This window comes from Anomaloglossus baeobatrachus, chromosome 4 (assembly GCF_048569485.1).
Source record: "Anomaloglossus baeobatrachus isolate aAnoBae1 chromosome 4, aAnoBae1.hap1, whole genome shotgun sequence".
Lineage (NCBI taxonomy): Eukaryota > Metazoa > Chordata > Amphibia > Anura > Aromobatidae > Anomaloglossus > Anomaloglossus baeobatrachus.
In genome coordinates, this window is record NC_134356.1 from 342,525,664 (window position 1) to 342,543,648 (window position 17,985).

General features: G+C 45.2%; 1 protein-coding gene across 2 annotated transcripts in view; it reads right to left on the bottom strand.

Annotated features, from left to right (window-relative positions):
* Positions 1 to 784: 784 nt before the first annotated feature.
* Positions 785 to 17,985, bottom strand: part of GRM8 (glutamate metabotropic receptor 8) — a 1,984,303-nt gene continuing 1,967,102 nt past the window's right edge. For both annotated transcript variants that reach the window (XM_075345086.1, XM_075345084.1), the window contains exon 11: positions 785 to 1,310. In XM_075345086.1, the coding sequence (XP_075201201.1) occupies positions 1,261 to 1,310 (50 nt within the window). In that variant the 3' untranslated portion in view covers positions 785 to 1,260. The remainder of the gene's footprint in view (positions 1,311 to 17,985) is intronic.

The following is a 17,985-nucleotide window of genomic DNA, read 5'->3' on the forward strand; positions in this document are numbered from 1 at the left end:
AGATCAAAGTATGATTTTTGGAGATGCGGTTCAAGTCTATTTCTTCAGTTATTACACACTGCATTCTGTCCCCCTCTGTTTTTTTCTTGAGCCAGCACTCCTCACATAAGGCATAGGCGGTTTTAATTAGCAGTTATTGCATACTGTTATTATACGTGAGCCTGTAGTATATCATCAAGTGCTAGTGAGCCACTTATCTCTTACTTCAAAGGAAATTGACATCTGGAAGATGTAAGATCTGCTGGTGGTGGTTTCTGATGTTCTCTGGATGTTAGTTATGTCCGATAGAAGTAGGATTGAAGGAGCCCATTAGCAGTGGCGGATTGGTTGCAAGGCTCATGTGACATTACAATGACATGTAGGGAAACAGCGCCGGTACCGAAAGTGAGTTAAGGCTGATTTTATTTTACTTGTGGGAACTTAATGATTGAAATAAATAGTAACCCTAGTCTGTCTTCTCTTCACCCACTCTTTTAGTTATGGCCTTCTTATGCATCGGAGCCCTACATTATACATAATAATCTAGGTGTGGCCACACTTGTTACTTGATTAGATGATTAGAGACAAAATTGTTCTTGCATTGAGCACCAAATCCTCTTTTCATGTATCTCATGGTTTTATTTGCCTTGGCAACAGGGTCTGGTACTGGGTCGAGGATGCAGATCCTGTTAGAGATGGAACTGGCCATTGGTGTGCCTCCCTACTTATTTAGGCAGTCGCGCCCCCTGCGACTGCAATCATTGTGCAGTTTGTCAGAAATACAAAACAAAATCAAAGTCTCGCCATTTGCAAAACATTCCTTTATTATTAGAAATATCTTTTGTATAAAAAATGTGCATGCGTAAACCATTGCAGTTATTGAACACAACCCAGGGCTTCATGTCAATCAGCCAATACAATGCACAAACTCATCTCCTATACAGATAGAACAATATAGGACAGGAATGAAAGTTCTCACAAATCACAAAAAGTACTTACATTTATGGTGTAACATATGACAGACTTTTTTTTTTTCATAAAATGCAGTTTCATCTGTGAACAATAGCATTGACTCTGTTATCTCTTCTTGTGCACATTAACATTTTTCTTTCATGTGCTTTAGTTTAAAATATTTTGACACTTTCATTTGAAAAATAAATTCAGGCATTTTCCATAAATTATGTCTTTTATGTTTACTTGTTCGGTTCAGATAGTTTACACTTTAGAATGTGATACATCCCAAAATTTGGTGTCAGATATCCGGTGATAATCCTTCATAACTCAGGTAGCATGATTGCTGTAGCTGACATATGTGGTCTTTGTAGAAGAAGCTATAAAAACAAAGATACGAAGACATTAAAATGTAGTCATAGTGTATTATAAAACATCACATTCCAGCTACATAGATGATGTGGTGGTTATACTCTAATGCGGGCGTCACACAAGACGATCTATCGTGCGATATGTCGTTGGGGTCACGGTTTTCGTAACGCACATCCGGCATCGTTTACGACGTCGTCCCATGTGAAACCTATGAGCGATGCAGAATGTTCACAAATCATGTATCGTTTTTAAAAAGTCATTTATTTTTCTTTGCGCCGATTGGTCATCGTACCTGGAGCAGCACACATCGCTCCGTGTGACACCCCGGGAAAGATGAACACAGCTTACCTGTGTCCCGCGGCTCCCGCCGGCTATGTGGAAGGAAGGAGGTGGGAGGGATGTTTAAGTCCCGCTCATCTCCGCCCCTCCGCTTCTATTGGCCGGCCGCTGTGTGACGTCGCTGTGACGCCGATCGTCCCACCCCCTTCAGGAAGTGGATGTTCGCCGCCCCCAGCGACGTCGCTCAGCGGGTAAGTACGTGTGACGGCGGTTTAACTACTTTTTCGGTGGTTTTATCGACAACTAATTGCCCGCGACGCACAAATGACGGGGGCGGGTACGATCGCTCGTATCGTGTGACGTCCACATTATTAATGCGGTGGCAATTGATATTGGATTTTCCACATTCCGTTTGCACTCACTTTTTTACATAGCCTTGTTTTTGTTGAACAGACAAATTAATTCTTTCTAATACTGCAATTACTGTAGATGAATTTCCCACTCAACCCACTTACATTGCATTCAATAATTAAATACTTCATTTAGACTGCAAACAGCGATATTTCCATTTTCTGCATAGCCTGTACGGTGCGAGTGATATATTGAAACAATAAAAAGGTTTTCACTATTTACAAACTGTAAAATGGTCAGTAAAACTTAAAACAAAGAGAAGCCATTATGGCTTGTGCATTATTTGGTTTGTGACAAAAAGAAAAATCAAATATAACGATCAGTTTATAACTTAGTTTAAAATTTGAATCATATTAAAGTATAAATGTATATGAATGAACAACACTAAATATTTTGGACTGCTTGGGATTCCTCTTCTTTCCTTGAGTAAAAGGGGATTTGCATAATGTGATATGCAGATGTGTTTAACATTGCCTTAATCTGGATTTAGTTGGTTAAGTTCCTAGCTTTATGTCTTTTTCCTGTCCTGATGCTGTTTTTTTACCCATATAACTACTGTACATAGGACACTGTCCACACATGACTACCTTTGTGGTACTGCACTACAAATCACTAGCCTGTGTTCAGGTCACTTATGGATAACAGTAACTACCCCAGGATTATGTAGCTAGCAGTGATTGGCTGACTTGCAGATAACCGGGACCGGCGGGTCCCTGTTATCTTTTTTTAAATTCGGTTCTGGTCCAGAATCTGGTCCCTATATAAGTCTATGCGACCAGAATTCGGAGATTAAAAATGTTGGTAGAAGGGATAGGTGGATAGGAGTGCGAGCACTGTACTTACCGAGGATATGGTTATACTTCTGGTCACGCATTCACTTCCGGAGCTGATAATTAACCTTCTTTCAATATGCACTGCTTTCCCCACCCACTATCACCATGTGATTGGTTGCAGTCAGATGTGCCACCACACTGAGTGGCAGCGTGTCATCTGACTGCTTCCAATCACAGGCGCTGTGCACATCAATATCCTACAGTAAAAATTAATAAATAAATAAATTTACTTAGGGTCCCCCCATATTATGATACTCAGCACAGATAAAGCCCACGGCTACAAGCTGCGGTCCCCAGCCCTGCACTTATCTTGGCTGTGTATCAAAATAAGAAGAACCACATGAATTTTATTTTTTTAATTATTTAAATAATTCAAAAACAGTTTGCGGTCCCCCCCAATTTTGAAAACCAAGCCATGATAAAGCCTGACAGATGGGGGCTGGTATTCTCAGACTGGGGAGGGCCATGATTATTTGCAGCCCCCCCAGCCTAAAAATAGCAACCTTCAGCTGCCCAGGTCGCATCCATTAGGTGTGATAAGCCTGGCACTTTACCCGGCTCTTTCACTATGAGGAACAAAAAGTGATATGAGTTATGTAATTTCATCATAATTGGACCCAGTTTGAAAAAGAACCTGTTAATGCCTATAATGCCTGCAGGTGGTAAACAGTTCCACCTACTGGTATCTTAACCATCTAATTGTAATACAATCGTCATGATATTTGCACTTTTGCTCTTATTTTTTCACTTGGCGGTAAAAACAGAGCATCATAATATACTTAGAGAAGAGAAAATTTCTTTAATAGGAATTGAATTCTCCTTCAGATTTTCAAATATTTGGAGCCTCCAGAATCTGAATGTTTTGCATTCCCTCTATTTGAATTCAGCATAATAGCAGCAATCCAGCTGGCAAAAGATTAAAAAAAGCATGCCTGTCCTGCCACCCTGGTAGTTTGCAGCACAGTCCTCCACACCACTCTTTTTCGTCTTCAACTATCAACCACATCATCTAAACCCTGCTTTACTTTGTGAAAGGGTTTCCAGTTTTGAGTATGCCTCTGACGAGACTGTGCTCTGTGACTTCATGAGGCACTGATTAGTAGAGATGAGCGAACCGGTCGCGGTTCGGCTCGAGGTCGGTTCGCCGAACGGGGGTCCCGTTCGAGTTCGGCTCGTCGAACGTTCGACTATGCATAGTGTGCACAATACCTGCAGTTCCACAGCTGTCCACTACCGCCCAAGAGCGCTCTTACACCTCAGCACACACACATTTCCTCCACTATACTTTCAGTACAATCCTGCTAATGATCAGAGCACATGTGCAGCATGTGTTCCACCGGCCTCCCAATCACTTTGGCCTCCCAATCAGTGACACCACTAGCGTTTTTAAACACTGGCCACAGTATTATCTTCCCACCTCACCGGACGCACAGGGCACGCAAGCGGTCTTCACACACACTGGTAAGTGATCCCTCTTCACTCTTCTTTGCAGCAAGCCTCACTCTGCTAATCCCTTTTCCTCCCCTGTTGTCATTTTGCTCCTGTATAGATTTCCTTACCTGCCTCACCGCTATATCCCCAAGCCCCATTGGCAACTAAACAAACCGGATTTCTGAGGTATCCCCTCTGTTTTTCCAGACCCACACTCTTTTCACCCTTGACTCAGCGCTCTCTTATATTCATTCCTATATCTCCTTCTGCTATATATTCTCAGGCATAGAGCTCCTGTTCCCAGGCACCTGTGGACTCCAATCATTCACTCTTTCTGCCTTGTGCATATGAACTAAGGTAGGGGGTTCCTCCACCCTTTTGTGCCTACTATGACCTTTTATAGATAACAGAAAAGAACACTTTTTTTTCTCATGTCTTTTCCCTAGTCTTAGACATAGTACCCCGGATCTCATGCAATATGTAACTTGTGGCACCACTACCCTTCGTCTCTACTATGTAGAAATGAACTAAGGTAGGAGGTTCCTTAACAATTTTTGCATTTATCATGACCCTTCCATAGGTGAATCAATGTATAATTAATATACTTTTCTACATCATTTTTCCTTAGAACTAAAACCAAGTTCTTTGATACTTATATTTCCTTGGATAGCCATCTGCCACACAGCAGCCCTGTCTAAAGTTTGTGTATACATCCGGCCACACATGTATGGGTACCAGATCCTTATGTATATTTTTATGATTATACCCAGTTAATGACTGTATTACAGTATTAATTTTGGACATCTTTCACTAGATTGGTCAGACGCTCGCATAGAGCGAAGTATTACTTCTGTATCACAGAATAGGTCTATAAGTATAATCTGAAATATTGACGGGACTCCGCGATTATCCTAGGATTTTACAAATCCATCCACAAATAGGTATTACATATTCACATATGAGTGGTTCTTCCTAGTTCACGTTATCATCATTCCAGCAGCTCATTCCTCCTTTTTGTTCCTCTTTCATCTTTCATAGACGATTCACGTGTTCTCATTACTTACCATCCCCACCAGTACTGTAATTTTTCTTCGCCCTTTTGGGAATCATCACTTGTCCAGGTTAGTCCCAGGACATGACATCACGCATTCCTTCCTCACAGCACCCACCTTGCGACTTCCCAACTTCCCCTTTTCGCGGTGACCCTCCGTTTAAGGTCTTGTTTTCACGGATATTGGCTTCTCCCCATCTCCCACGTCACATCACCCTCATACCTTTCTTTTATACGTCACTATGATACAAAAAATGTTCACCCATATGTGTACTGATCAAATTTTGTTATGTTTGTTTTATTTTGTATATGTGTCTAGTCAGTCTGTCCGACCAGATGAAGGCCGAAATGAAGGCCGAAACGTTGTCATAGGCGGACTTTCTGCATCTGTATCATCTTCTTCAATAAAAATACAAAAGAGATTTTCATTTTTCTTCGTTATTACTATTGGGAAATAAACGGTGTGCCAGGGCTACTTTAACTCTACAAAATTTTTTTTCCTGAGCACCCGTGAAGGTGACGCTAGGTCCTTTTTGTTCTTGCTTACGCGTTTTTGACCTAAGCTCCCTTATTTCCCCTACATTGTGACTCTCTACGAATAACCCATGTCGCAATCTCATTTTTCCACATTTTCTTACAACGAGGAGGAGACCAATAACATAGTTTCCAGGGTCACCACTCCAAGCACCTTTCTCAGCATACCTACTGATGAAATTCGTAGGAAGGAATACGAGAAAGAAAAACAAAGGCATGCTGCTCTGGACCTTCATCTAACCACCTTAGCGGAATACCACCGAACCAAAAGAATACCAAGAGGACTCCGTGTTTCACTCAAGCCCACGCTATTTTCGGACAACAGTGAGTTCTGCGATAAATTTGAAGCTATAATAAACAAATGCTCGATGGACATCATCACGTTGACCATTGATTTTTTGCAAAGAGAAACAGAACAACTATCCACCAACATCAAAACTACGGAAGCACAACTTAAACAAGTCCTTTCGAACGCTGATTTTGACCAGTTAAAAAATAAGACCCAGGATCTAATTAATGACTTTAGGAAAACTTTGGAAACCAGAAAGAGAAATAAATTCTTAAGGGACCAGGAGGACTATACACGAGGCTCCGTATACAGATGGCGCTCTGGCGAATCATTCAGTTATCGACGTCAACCCCGATACACCGGTTACTCATCCTCAGGAAGCTCCGATGGCGAGTTCCGCCCAGCACGCCAGCAACCTACTTTTTTAGGACCTCGCCGGCAGCAAGGAAGAAGACGAGGAGGGGGCTCAGACACAGGGCGTCATTATCGAGAGGACCGAGTATGGACGAGATCTCAGGTAAATCGCAGTTGGTCTACAACCTATCGTCCCATAACCTATCACCCTCTGAGTACCTAGTTTTACAAAAAGGTCTCACGTTCAGTCCGGTACCACAATACGACACCTTCCGAGTTGAACAAGAACTTAATTCATTTTTCAGATCAATCCGTTTGAAAGCACACTTCAGTAATGTCAGCACCGATATTGATAATACTTGCATGAATAACCTGTGTTTTTCTTTGAAAGGTCTGGATCTTCGTTCTAAGAGTTCATACATGCCACCCAGGACGTATCATCCGGTTGAGACTTTCGTCTCACTAATATCTGGTGAGGTGGATGATCTCAATCGAAGGATACATTCTGGAGAATTCCACATCAGAAATAATCTCTCTGTTGAGGAATCCAGGGTCATTAAAAATCTTCATGAGAATCAACTCATCATTATCAAACCAGCTGACAAAGGGGGTGCCATTGTGGTGCTAGACAGACATTACTAAATTTCCGAAATACTCGGGCAACTCGCGGACCAACTGACTTATGAACCAGTCCCCTCTGACCCGACACCAAAAATCTCCTCCCTTATCAAAACCACAGCCAATCTTTATTGTAACCTGGGCGTTATAGATTCCAAACTTAATGAATTTCTGGTCAATCCACATCCCATCACCCCGGTTTTCTATACCCTTCCCAAAATTCATAAAAACTTAACCCACCCGCCCGGCCGACCGATAGTAGCCTCTACCGACTCCATTCTTTCTCCAGTAGCTAAAACCATTGAGAAAATTCTGTCACCCTTCAGATCACTCACACCCTCCTATATCAAAGACACTACCCATTTTCTGGAAATTCTGAGTGATCTACATCATGTTCCCCTTTCTGCCTTATTGGTAACACTTGATGTCAACAGCCTGTATACCAGCATCCGACACGATGACAGTATACAGGCCGTAGATTGGTTTTTGCAACAATATACTACCTTACCTACTGATCATAGAAATTTTTGCCTTGATATGCTGAGGATAGTCCTTGAAAAATTTTTTTTTCTTTTTCAAGATCAGTTCTATATGCAACGCAGGGGGACTGCGATGGGATCTCATGTCGCGCCTTCGTATGCTAACGTCTTCATGACATTCTTTGAAGAACGGTTCATTCATTCCCACCCCTTGGTCATGCAACACGCCCTTCTCTGGCGTCGTTACATCGACGACGTGTTCATGGTTTGGGACGGAGACGTTACTTCCCTTACTCGTTTTTACGAAGACATAAATACCTGCCTTCCCGGCCTAACATTCACCATACATCACGACAACGACTCAATCAATTTTCTAGACTGTATGGTTCTTAAGGGCACAGATGGGGTCCTTAATACGAATATTTACACAAAGCCAACCGACAGGAACAGTCTCCTGCATTACAAGAGCAACCATCCCAAACATACAAAACAATCTCTACCCATTTCCCAACATACCCGGGTAAATAGGCTGGTCACGAACATGGACACCAGAACCACTAGGCATCAAGAAATGAGTGACAAATTCATTCAGAGGGGCTATCCCCAACATATAGCTATTAGAACAAGCTCAACCTCAGATAAATCCGTAGGGAACCAGAATCGTATCCCCTTCATCAATACGTACCATCCCTTCTCACCACTGATCAAGAAAATCATTCTAAAACACTGGCCATTATTGGGGTCGTCATACCCACAAATCAAAGAATTCCAAAACCCACCATTGATTTGTCACAGGAGATCACCAAATCTTAAGAACAAATTGATACGAGCTGACATTGGTTCGGCCAATACTAGTCCGCATCAGAGATTCTTGGGCACTCCCCAACTGGGCACCTTCCCATGTTTGGGCTGTGCCCAATGTTCTAACGTGATCAAAGGTAACACTTTCTCTCACCCTAGGTCTGGCAAAATTTTCCAGATTAAACATTTCTTTACATGCGACAGTACCTTTGTCGTGTATTACATCAAGTGTCCTTGCGGTCTCGGATATGTTGGGGAAACCACCCAGCATATCCGAGACCGCATTAGTAAACACAAGTCCGACATCAGGTGCGGACGTGTGTTGCTACCCATTCCTCATCACTTTGTAACAGCTGGCCATAAGGTTTCCCAGCTTCGATTTCAAGTTATTGATATGGTTGAAATTCATCGCAGAGGCGGCAATAGGGTTGAACGCCTCCGTGACAAGGAGGCCAGATGGATTCATACATTAGGTACCATGGAACCTCATGGACTGAATAGAAAGTACGAAACAGGTTTTTAAGCTTCTTTTTTCTTACTTTAGTCACATTGTTTCCTTGCTCTTAGGGGCACTTTGCACACTGCGACATCGCAGGTGCGATGTCGGTGGGGTCAAATTGAAAATGACGCACTTCCGGCATCGCATGCGACATCGCAGTGTGTAAAGGCTGGATGATACGATTAACGAGCGCAAAAGCGTCGTAATCGTATCATCTGTATAGCGTCGGCGTAATTCATAATTACGCTGACGCAATGGTCCGATGTTGTTCCTCGCTCCTGCGGCAGCACACATCGCTGTGTGTGAAGTCGCAGGAGCGAGAAACGTCTCCTACCGGCCTCACTGCGGCTTCCGTAGGATATGCGGAAGGAAGGAGGTGGGCAGGATGTTTACATCCTGCTCATCTCCGCCCCTCCGCTCTGATTGGCCGCCTGCCGTGTGACGTCGCAGTGACGCCGCACGACCCGCCCCCTTAACAAGGAGGCGGGTCGCCGGCCACAGGGACGTCGCACGGCAGGTGAGTGTGTGTGTGAAGCTGGCGTAGCGATAACTTTCGCTACGCCAGCTATCACCACATATCGCTGCTGCGACGGGGGCGGGCACTATCGCACTCGGCATCGCAGCATCGGCCTGCGATGTCGTAGTGTGCAAAGCCCGCCTTAGTCTTTGGTCACTGTTCCTTGAACCAGAAATACAGGCCCCTATGTATGGGATTCTTGTTGTTATGGATAGCTCAGTAGCGTATCACCCCCTAGTGAAGTCCTCTTTCCATTAATCATAATGCTATGATTTTGACTAATGTTCTCCTTATTTGTAATCTCATGTTCACCTACTCCTATGTACTCACACCTCTTTAATATGTCTCCTTGGTCATGTATTATGGATATTGTAAGATTGGCATCATATATGTATATCTAACTATTTATCCTTTTTTTACAGAACTACAACCTCATTTAGATCTGCACAACCTGCTCCCATCGGCATCCTGCATCCCTCACTGGAACCACTTCCTTATATGGCATAGTGTGCACAATACCTGCAGTTCCACAGCTGTCCACTACCGCCCAAGAGCGCTCTTACACCTCAGCACACACACATTTCCTCCACTATACTTTCAGTACAATCCTGCTAATGATCAGAGCACATGTGCAGCATGTGTTCCACCGGCCTCCCAATCACTTTGGCCTCCCAATCAGTGACACCACTAGCGTTTTTAAACACTGGCCACAGTATTATCTTCCCACCTCACCGGACGCACAGGGCACGCAAGCGGTCTTCACACACACTGGTAAGTGATCCCTCTTCACTCTTCTTTGCAGCAAGCCTCACTCTGCTAATCCCTTTTCCTCCCCTGTTGTCATTTTGCTCCTGTATAGATTTCCTTACCTGCCTCACCGCTATATCCCCAAGCCCCATTGGCAACTAAACAAACCGGATTTCTGAGGTATCCCCTCTGTTTTTCCAGACCCACACTCTTTTCACCCTTGACTCAGCGCTCTCTTATATTCATTCCTATATCTCCTTCTGCTATATATTCTCAGGCATAGAGCTCCTGTTCCCAGGCACCTGTGGACTCCAATCATTCACTCTTTCTGCCTTGTGCATATGAACTAAGGTAGGGGGTTCCTCCACCCTTTTGTGCCTACTATGACCTTTTATAGATAACAGAAAAGAACACTTTTTTTTCTCATGTCTTTTCCCTAGTCTTAGACATAGTACCCCGGATCTCATGCAATATGTAACTTGTGGCACCACTACCCTTCGTCTCTACTATGTAGAAATGAACTAAGGTAGGAGGTTCCTTAACAATTTTTGCATTTATCATGACCCTTCCATAGGTGAATCAATGTATAATTAATATACTTTTCTACATCATTTTTCCTTAGAACTAAAACCAAGTTCTTTGATACTTATATTTCCTTGGATAGCCATCTGCCACACAGCAGCCCTGTCTAAAGTTTGTGTATACATCCGGCCACACATGTATGGGTACCAGATCCTTATGTATATTTTTATGATTATACCCAGTTAATGACTGTATTACAGTATTAATTTTGGACATCTTTCACTAGATTGGTCAGACGCTCGCATAGAGCGAAGTATTACTTCTGTATAACAGAATAGGTCTATAAGTATAATCTGAAATATTGACGGGACTCCGCGATTATCCTAGGATTTTACAAATCGATCCACAAATAGGTATTACATATTCACATATGAGTGGTTCTTCCTAGTTCACGTTATCATCATTCCAGCAGCTCATTCCTCCTTTTTGTTCCTCTTTCATCTTTCATAGACGATTCACGTGTTCTCATTACTTACCATCCCCACCAGTACTGTAATTTTTCTTCGCCCTTTTGGGAATCATCACTTGTCCAGGTTAGTCCCAGGACATGACATCACGCATTCCTTCCTCACAGCACCCACCTTGCGACTTCCCAACTTCCCCTTTTCGCGGTGACCCTCCGTTTAAGGTCTTGTTTTCACGGATATTGGCTTCTCCCCATCTCCCACGTCACATCACCCTCATACCTTTCTTTTATACGTCACTATGATACAAAAAAATGTTCACCCATATGTGTACTGATCAAATTTTGTTATGTTTGTTTTATTTTGTATATGTGTCTAGTCAGTCTGTCCGACCAGATGAAGGCCGAAATGAAGGCCGAAACGTTGTCATAGGCGGACTTTCTGCATCTGTATCATCTTCTTCAATAAAAATACAAAAGAGATTTTCATTTTTCTTCGTTATTGCTATTGGGAAATAAACGGTGTGCCAGGGCTACTTTAACTCTACAAAAAATTTTTTCCTGAGCACCCGTGAAGGTGACGCTAGGTCCTTTTTGTTCTTGCTATACCTGGCTAGCATACAAAAATATGGCGAAGCTCACGTCCTTTTTTTGTAGTTTTTTGGCCAAAAAAATAAAAAATGCTTCCCTGGATTTTCCATTGCCAGTGAAGGTAACACCAAGCAGTGGGGGTTAGCAGCCAGTAGCTGCTTGGATTACCCTTAGCTAGCAATACAAAAAATGCAGCGGGAGCCCATATATATTTTTTTTAATTATTTATTTAAATAACTAAAAACAAAATGGGCTTCCCTTTATTTTGATTGCTGTACATCACAGTGCTGTAAAAATAAATCTTTAAAAAAAATGACAGCGCTCCGCGGTATTTTTGATTCTCAGCGCAGATAAAGCAGACAGCTATGGGTTGCCACCCCCATCTGCCTGTCGTTACCTTGGTTGGCAATCAAAATACAGGGAAGCCCATTAATTTTTTCTATTTAAAAAATAGTTAAAAAAAAAATGACGTTGGGTCCCCCCATTTTTGATAGCCAGCTAAGGTAAAGCAGATGTCTGTAGCCTGTAAACCACAGCTGGCAGCTTTACCGTGGTTGGGGATCCAATGTGGAGGTCCCCCCAGGCTCTTTTTTTATAATTATTTTATAAATATTAATAATTACACAAAAAAAGTAGGGTCCCCTCCAAATTGGATCACCAGCCAAGGTAAAGCGGACAGCTGTGGTCTGGTATTCTCAGGGTGGGAAGGTCCATAGTTATTGGGCCTTCACAGCCTAAAAATAGCAGGCCGCAGGCACCCCAGACATGGCGCATCCACTAGATGCGCCAATCCTGGCGCTTCACCCCAGCTCATCCCGTGCCCTGGTGCAGTGGCAAACGGGGTAATAAATCGGGTTGATACTAGCTGTAAAGTCACCTGAGATCAAGCCCAGCAGTTTGTGATGTCATGGCGTCTATTAGATACCCAACATCATAAACTGTGAGTACTAACAAAAACAAAAAATCGACAAAAGAAATTTATTTGAAAAAACAGTCCCCAAAACATTTCCTCTTTCACCAATTTATTGTAAGAAAAAAAATAAAGGGGTCCCACGACGACTCTGGACCGTCTAGAATATGGGGGGGAGACACTCAGGGAACGTATCCCCCATTTTCTAGGAGTGCGGACCCTTCATGTGAGGAGTGTGGGTGCAATAAATCTGCACTCACTCTCCCCGGGTGCACAGCAGCAGAGTCCATGTCGTAATGGTTGCTACCAAAGCTGCAATGCCCTGCTCATGAGGTAAGGGCATGCCTAATCAGGAGAACTACTGTAGAGGAAGTTCTGCTCACTGGTATATAGGTGCTCAGAGGTAATAATAGATAAAATTAGTGAGTAACCTCGGCACTCTAAATCTCCCAGACTAAGTCAGTAAGTCTCACAACGGATAGTAATGCAAAATCACTCTTTATTGGTCCGTATTAAGAAAAAAAATTTTTTCATAAGCATATATGTTTTTGTCCAAAACAAGTTACAAATGACGTTTCGGCCTGAGCCTTCGTCAGATTGGACTTATCTGCATGTACTCATGAAAAATGACAATAATCAGTATCACATAAGAGTGAGAGAACAATAACATAAACTCGAACAATGTAGAGGTACAATTGGGATGCAGCAAAAAAATTGCAACACAGCAAGAAATGAAACACATGACACAAATGTCATAATACAGTACAAGGACAATAAAGTAATGACAAATATGGGGTCAGAGTAAGCTTAGACAGCTCTGGTACGAAAGAGATGTCAATCATAAAGTAACATGTGCAGTAGGTGTAGAGCTACAGTATGCATGGCAGAGCTAATGGGTAGACCGACCATAGAAAAAGAACGGAGACGAAGTGGAGACGAAGTGGAGACGAAGTGGAGACGAAGTGGAGACGAAGTGGAGAAGTGTTTGTTCATGCCAGATGGGAGATAAATCATTTTTTACCGGCGCTTTCATTTACTGTAACGTGATCATCGGTGTACGGTGTATACCTGTGATCACGTGAGCGGGGACCGGAAAAACCATCCTGAATCATGATCTCCAGGGTCTCAGCTAACCCTGAAACCCCGGAGATTTTCTGACGCTGGGGGGCGTTATTCACTTATTTCTGCCTGCTGTTTATAAACGGCAGATCAGAATAAGGCTACATTAACACGACTGATCCATTTTTGTGGTCTGCAAAAAACAGTCCATTTTTTTTCACGGGTGCATCCGTGTGGCATCCGTTTCCGTTCCGTAGACGGTCCATATGTCATCTGTTTGTCATCCGTGTGCCTTCCGTTTTTTTTGTGTACTGCAAAAAAACTGAATAAGGGTAAAAGCATAAATTTACCCAGGATCCATAGCTTCATCCTACATGAGGCGGTCACATGTTCACTCCAGTGCCATTTTCTACTGCTTTTCACAGCGTAGAGCGCTCTGGTGATTTTCTTGTGCTTGTGCACTTCATATCAGTCTTTTCTGTCATTATAATGGCAGAAAGACACATAATGTCCCACTCTCCTGCATTTTGTAATTTTGCACCCTTTGGTGCCTTTCATGTGGCACTAAGGGGTGCTTAGCTTTGTATTTAGCCAAAAAAATGAAAAAAAAAATGACGTAGGGTTCCCTGTTACACGTCGTGGCTCTCTTATTGCAAGGAATGAGGTGGTCCCCCATTCGTTATCTGCCACGAGCCCTCCTGCTCAGCAGCGCCAAAGGTCTGGGAGACTGCAGGAGTTGCCTTCTCAGAGACACAGCAGAAGGGTGACACCTAGTGGTTCTCCCCTTGCAAGGCATGGAGCGGTCTCCCATCCCTTGCCTGCCACGAGCTCTCCTGCTCAGCATCACGGAGGCTCTGGGAGGTTGCGCAGTGTGCAAAGAATAGATGCTCAGGGAAGCAGCAAGACTTCCCATGTCTCTGCACATTGTGAAACCGGGGATCCCGCCTTTATGACCCAAAGGCAGGAAGATGAGCATGTGCTCCACGTGACGTCTTCTGATTCGCTCACTGATATCACATGGCCCGATGACGAGGCTGGTGATGTGCTGAATCCTGACTGGCTGGGCCAGGACGTCACGAATCCTGATTGGGTCACGCCCGTCTCGCGCCCGCCCTCGGGTGGAGCTACATCTCCTTAAAAGCTCCCCCTGCCATCATGGCGGCGCGCGACCGTCCTTCTATGTTTGGATGTCTGGCAGCGTGCTGCCACGCCACTGCTCAGGCATTATTGTCTTTTGTGGGCTTTGCCCTTGCTGCTTAGGCAGCACCTGGTTTGCAGGCCGTGTTTATGCCTTGCTGCTCCGGCAGTATCTCCTTCGGCAGGCCGTGTTCCTGCCTTGCTGCTCCGGCAGTATCTCCTTCGACAGGCCGTGTCCCTGTCCCAGGTGAGCTCCTCGAGACTCCACCGGACTCACCTGGTTATTGAAAGCACACGTGCGTGGGCACCTCTGTGCTACCCTCGTGCCATATCCTGTGACTCCCGCTGGCACACATGCGTAGGCACCTCTGTGCGTCCCCGTGCAACAGGTACACCGATCGAGAAGCCCCGAGCCATACAACCCTCACGGGTTAGGGCGGACCGGTGTACATAGATCGTCTGTGACATTCCAGACGATCACTAGTAGCAACCCGCTCACTCTTTCCTGACCATAGCAGCGGTCCCTTACACCGCACAGTGGACCTTGACCGGCGGAAGCTGTCCATTTCCCATCTTGGCACGCTTCCCCGGGTCCCCCTCGTAACAGTTCCCCCTATTTTTGTAGCCAGCTAGGGTAAAGCAGATGGTTGCAGCCTGCAGACCACAGCTGGCAACCTCACCTTGGCTGGTAATCCAAAACTGAGGGCACCCCACGCTGTTATTTTAAATTAAATAAATAATTAAAAAAAAAAAACACGTAGGGGTCCCCTCAAAATTGGATCACCAGCCAAGGTAAAGCAGACAGCTGGGGTCTGATATTCTCAGACTAAGGAGGTCCATGGTTATTGGACTCTCCCCAGCCTAAAAATAGCAGGCCGCAGCCGCCCCAGTGTTACATCTCGTGGCTCTCCTGAGGCAAGGACTGAAGCAGTCTCCCATTCCTTGCCTGCCACGAGCGCTCCTGCTCAGCAGCGCCGAAGGTCTGCCAGACTGCGCAGTGTGCAGGAGATACCTTCTCAGAGAGGCAGCAGAAGGGTGACACCTAGTGGTTCTCCTGTTACAAGGAGTGAAGCGGTCTCCAATTCCTGGCCTGCCGCGGGCCCTCCTGCTCAGCGGCCCCGAAGGTCTGCGAGGTTGCGCAATGTGCAGAGGTTTACTGCTCAGGGAAGCAGTGAGACTCCCGTTATCTCTGCACATTGTGAGACCGAGGATCCCGCCTCTATTTCCCAGAGGCAGGAGGGTGAGCATGTGCAATGCGTGGTGGGTTCTGATTCACCCACTGACGTCACACGGCTTGATGACAAGGCTGGTGTTGTGGTGAATCCTGACTGGCCAGGCTGGGACGTCGTGGACCCTGATTGGGTCAAGTCCATCATCTCCGCCTCGCGCCCGCCCTTGGGTGGAACGACACCTCCTTAAAAGCTCCTCCTGCCATCATGGCGGCGCGCGACCGTCCTTCTATGTTTGGATGTCTGGCAGCGTGCTGCCACGCCACTGCTCAGGCATTACTCTCTTTTGTGGGCTTGGCCCTTGCTGCTTAGGCAGTAACTCGTTTGCAGGCCGTGTTCCTGCCTTGCTGCTCCGGCAGTATCCCCTTCAACAGGCCGTGTTCCTGTCCCAGGTGAGCTCCTCAAGTCTCCACCGGACTCACCTGGTTATTGAAAGCACACGTGCGTGGGCACCTCTGTGCTACTCTCGTGCCATATTCTCGTGACTTCCACTGGCACACGTGTGTGGGCACCTCTGTCCTTCACCGTGCAACAGGTACACTGAGCCGTGAGATCCGTGCCATACAACCCTCACGGGTTAGGGCAGATCGGTGTACATAGATCGTCTGTGACATTCCAGACGATCGCTAGCAGCAACCCGCTCACTCTTCACCCACCATAGCGGCGGTCCCTTACACCGCACAGTGGACCTTGACCGGCGGAAGCTGTCCATTTCCCATCTTGGCACGCTTCCCCGGGTCCCCCTCGTAACACCCCAGAAGTGGCGCATCCATTAGATGCGCAAATCCTGGTGCTTCGCCCCAGCTCATCCCGCGCCCTGGTGCGGTGGCAAACGGGGTAATATATGGGGTTAATACCAGATGTGTAATGTCACCTGGCATCAAGACCTGGGGTTGGTGAGGTCAGGCGTCTATCAGATACCCGACATCACCAACCCAGTCAGTAATAAAAAAAAAAATACACGACAAACACATTTTTATTTGAAAAAACACTCCCCAAAACATTCCCTCTTTAACCAATTTATTAGAAAGAAAAACAAATCCAGGTCTGGTGTAATCCAAGGGGTTGCCATGACTAGAGATGAGCGAACTGGTCGCGGTTCGGCTCGAGGTCGGTTCGCCTAACGGAGCTCCCGTTCGAGTGCAGTTCGACGAACCGAACTCAAACTGCATAGGAAACAATGGCAGGCAATCACAAACACATAAAAACACCTAGAAAACACCCTCAAAGGTGTCCAAAAGGTGACAAACAACTCACAACACAACACAAACACATGGGAAAGTGACAAGGACATAAACTCATGTGAAAACAAAAGAGCAGGACAAGGAAAAAGAGGTGGAGACACAGATATATGAGTATATGCAAGGAAACGTCGATGCCATTACTGTGCAACTTGAGCCCTGCTCATTTTAGGCTTCCAATCTGGATAAATTGCCTGAGCTTGCCACGTACGCCTTGGGGATCTTGTCGTGTCCTGCAGACAGCGTTCTCTCAGAACCTGTCTTCAGTGCTGCTGGGGGTCTGCTGGCAGATAAGCACACGTGTCTGTCCACTGACAATGTGGACATGGCTCTCAGAGGACTTTTCTTCCCCTGGCTCATCCAGGGGTGGTGAAAGGCACGCGTATTTTTGAGAGTGCTTTATGCAAAGCATCTTTTTCTTTTTCAAAAGGGGGGTCAACCGATGCCAGTCAAGTGGGGTGTGTGTGGCCCAATTAGTGGCAACGAGGGAGAATGTGGTTGGAGTCCCCTCGCTGTGTTTCTAAAAGAACCAAGATGAACAAGTCATGGCTCTCAGAGGACTTTTCTTCCCCTGGGTCAGCCAGGGGACGGGAAAGGCACGCGTATTTTTGAGAGTGCTTCATGCAAAGCATCTTTTTCTGTTTCAAAAGGGGGGTCAACTGATGCCAGTCAAGTGGGGTGTGTGTGG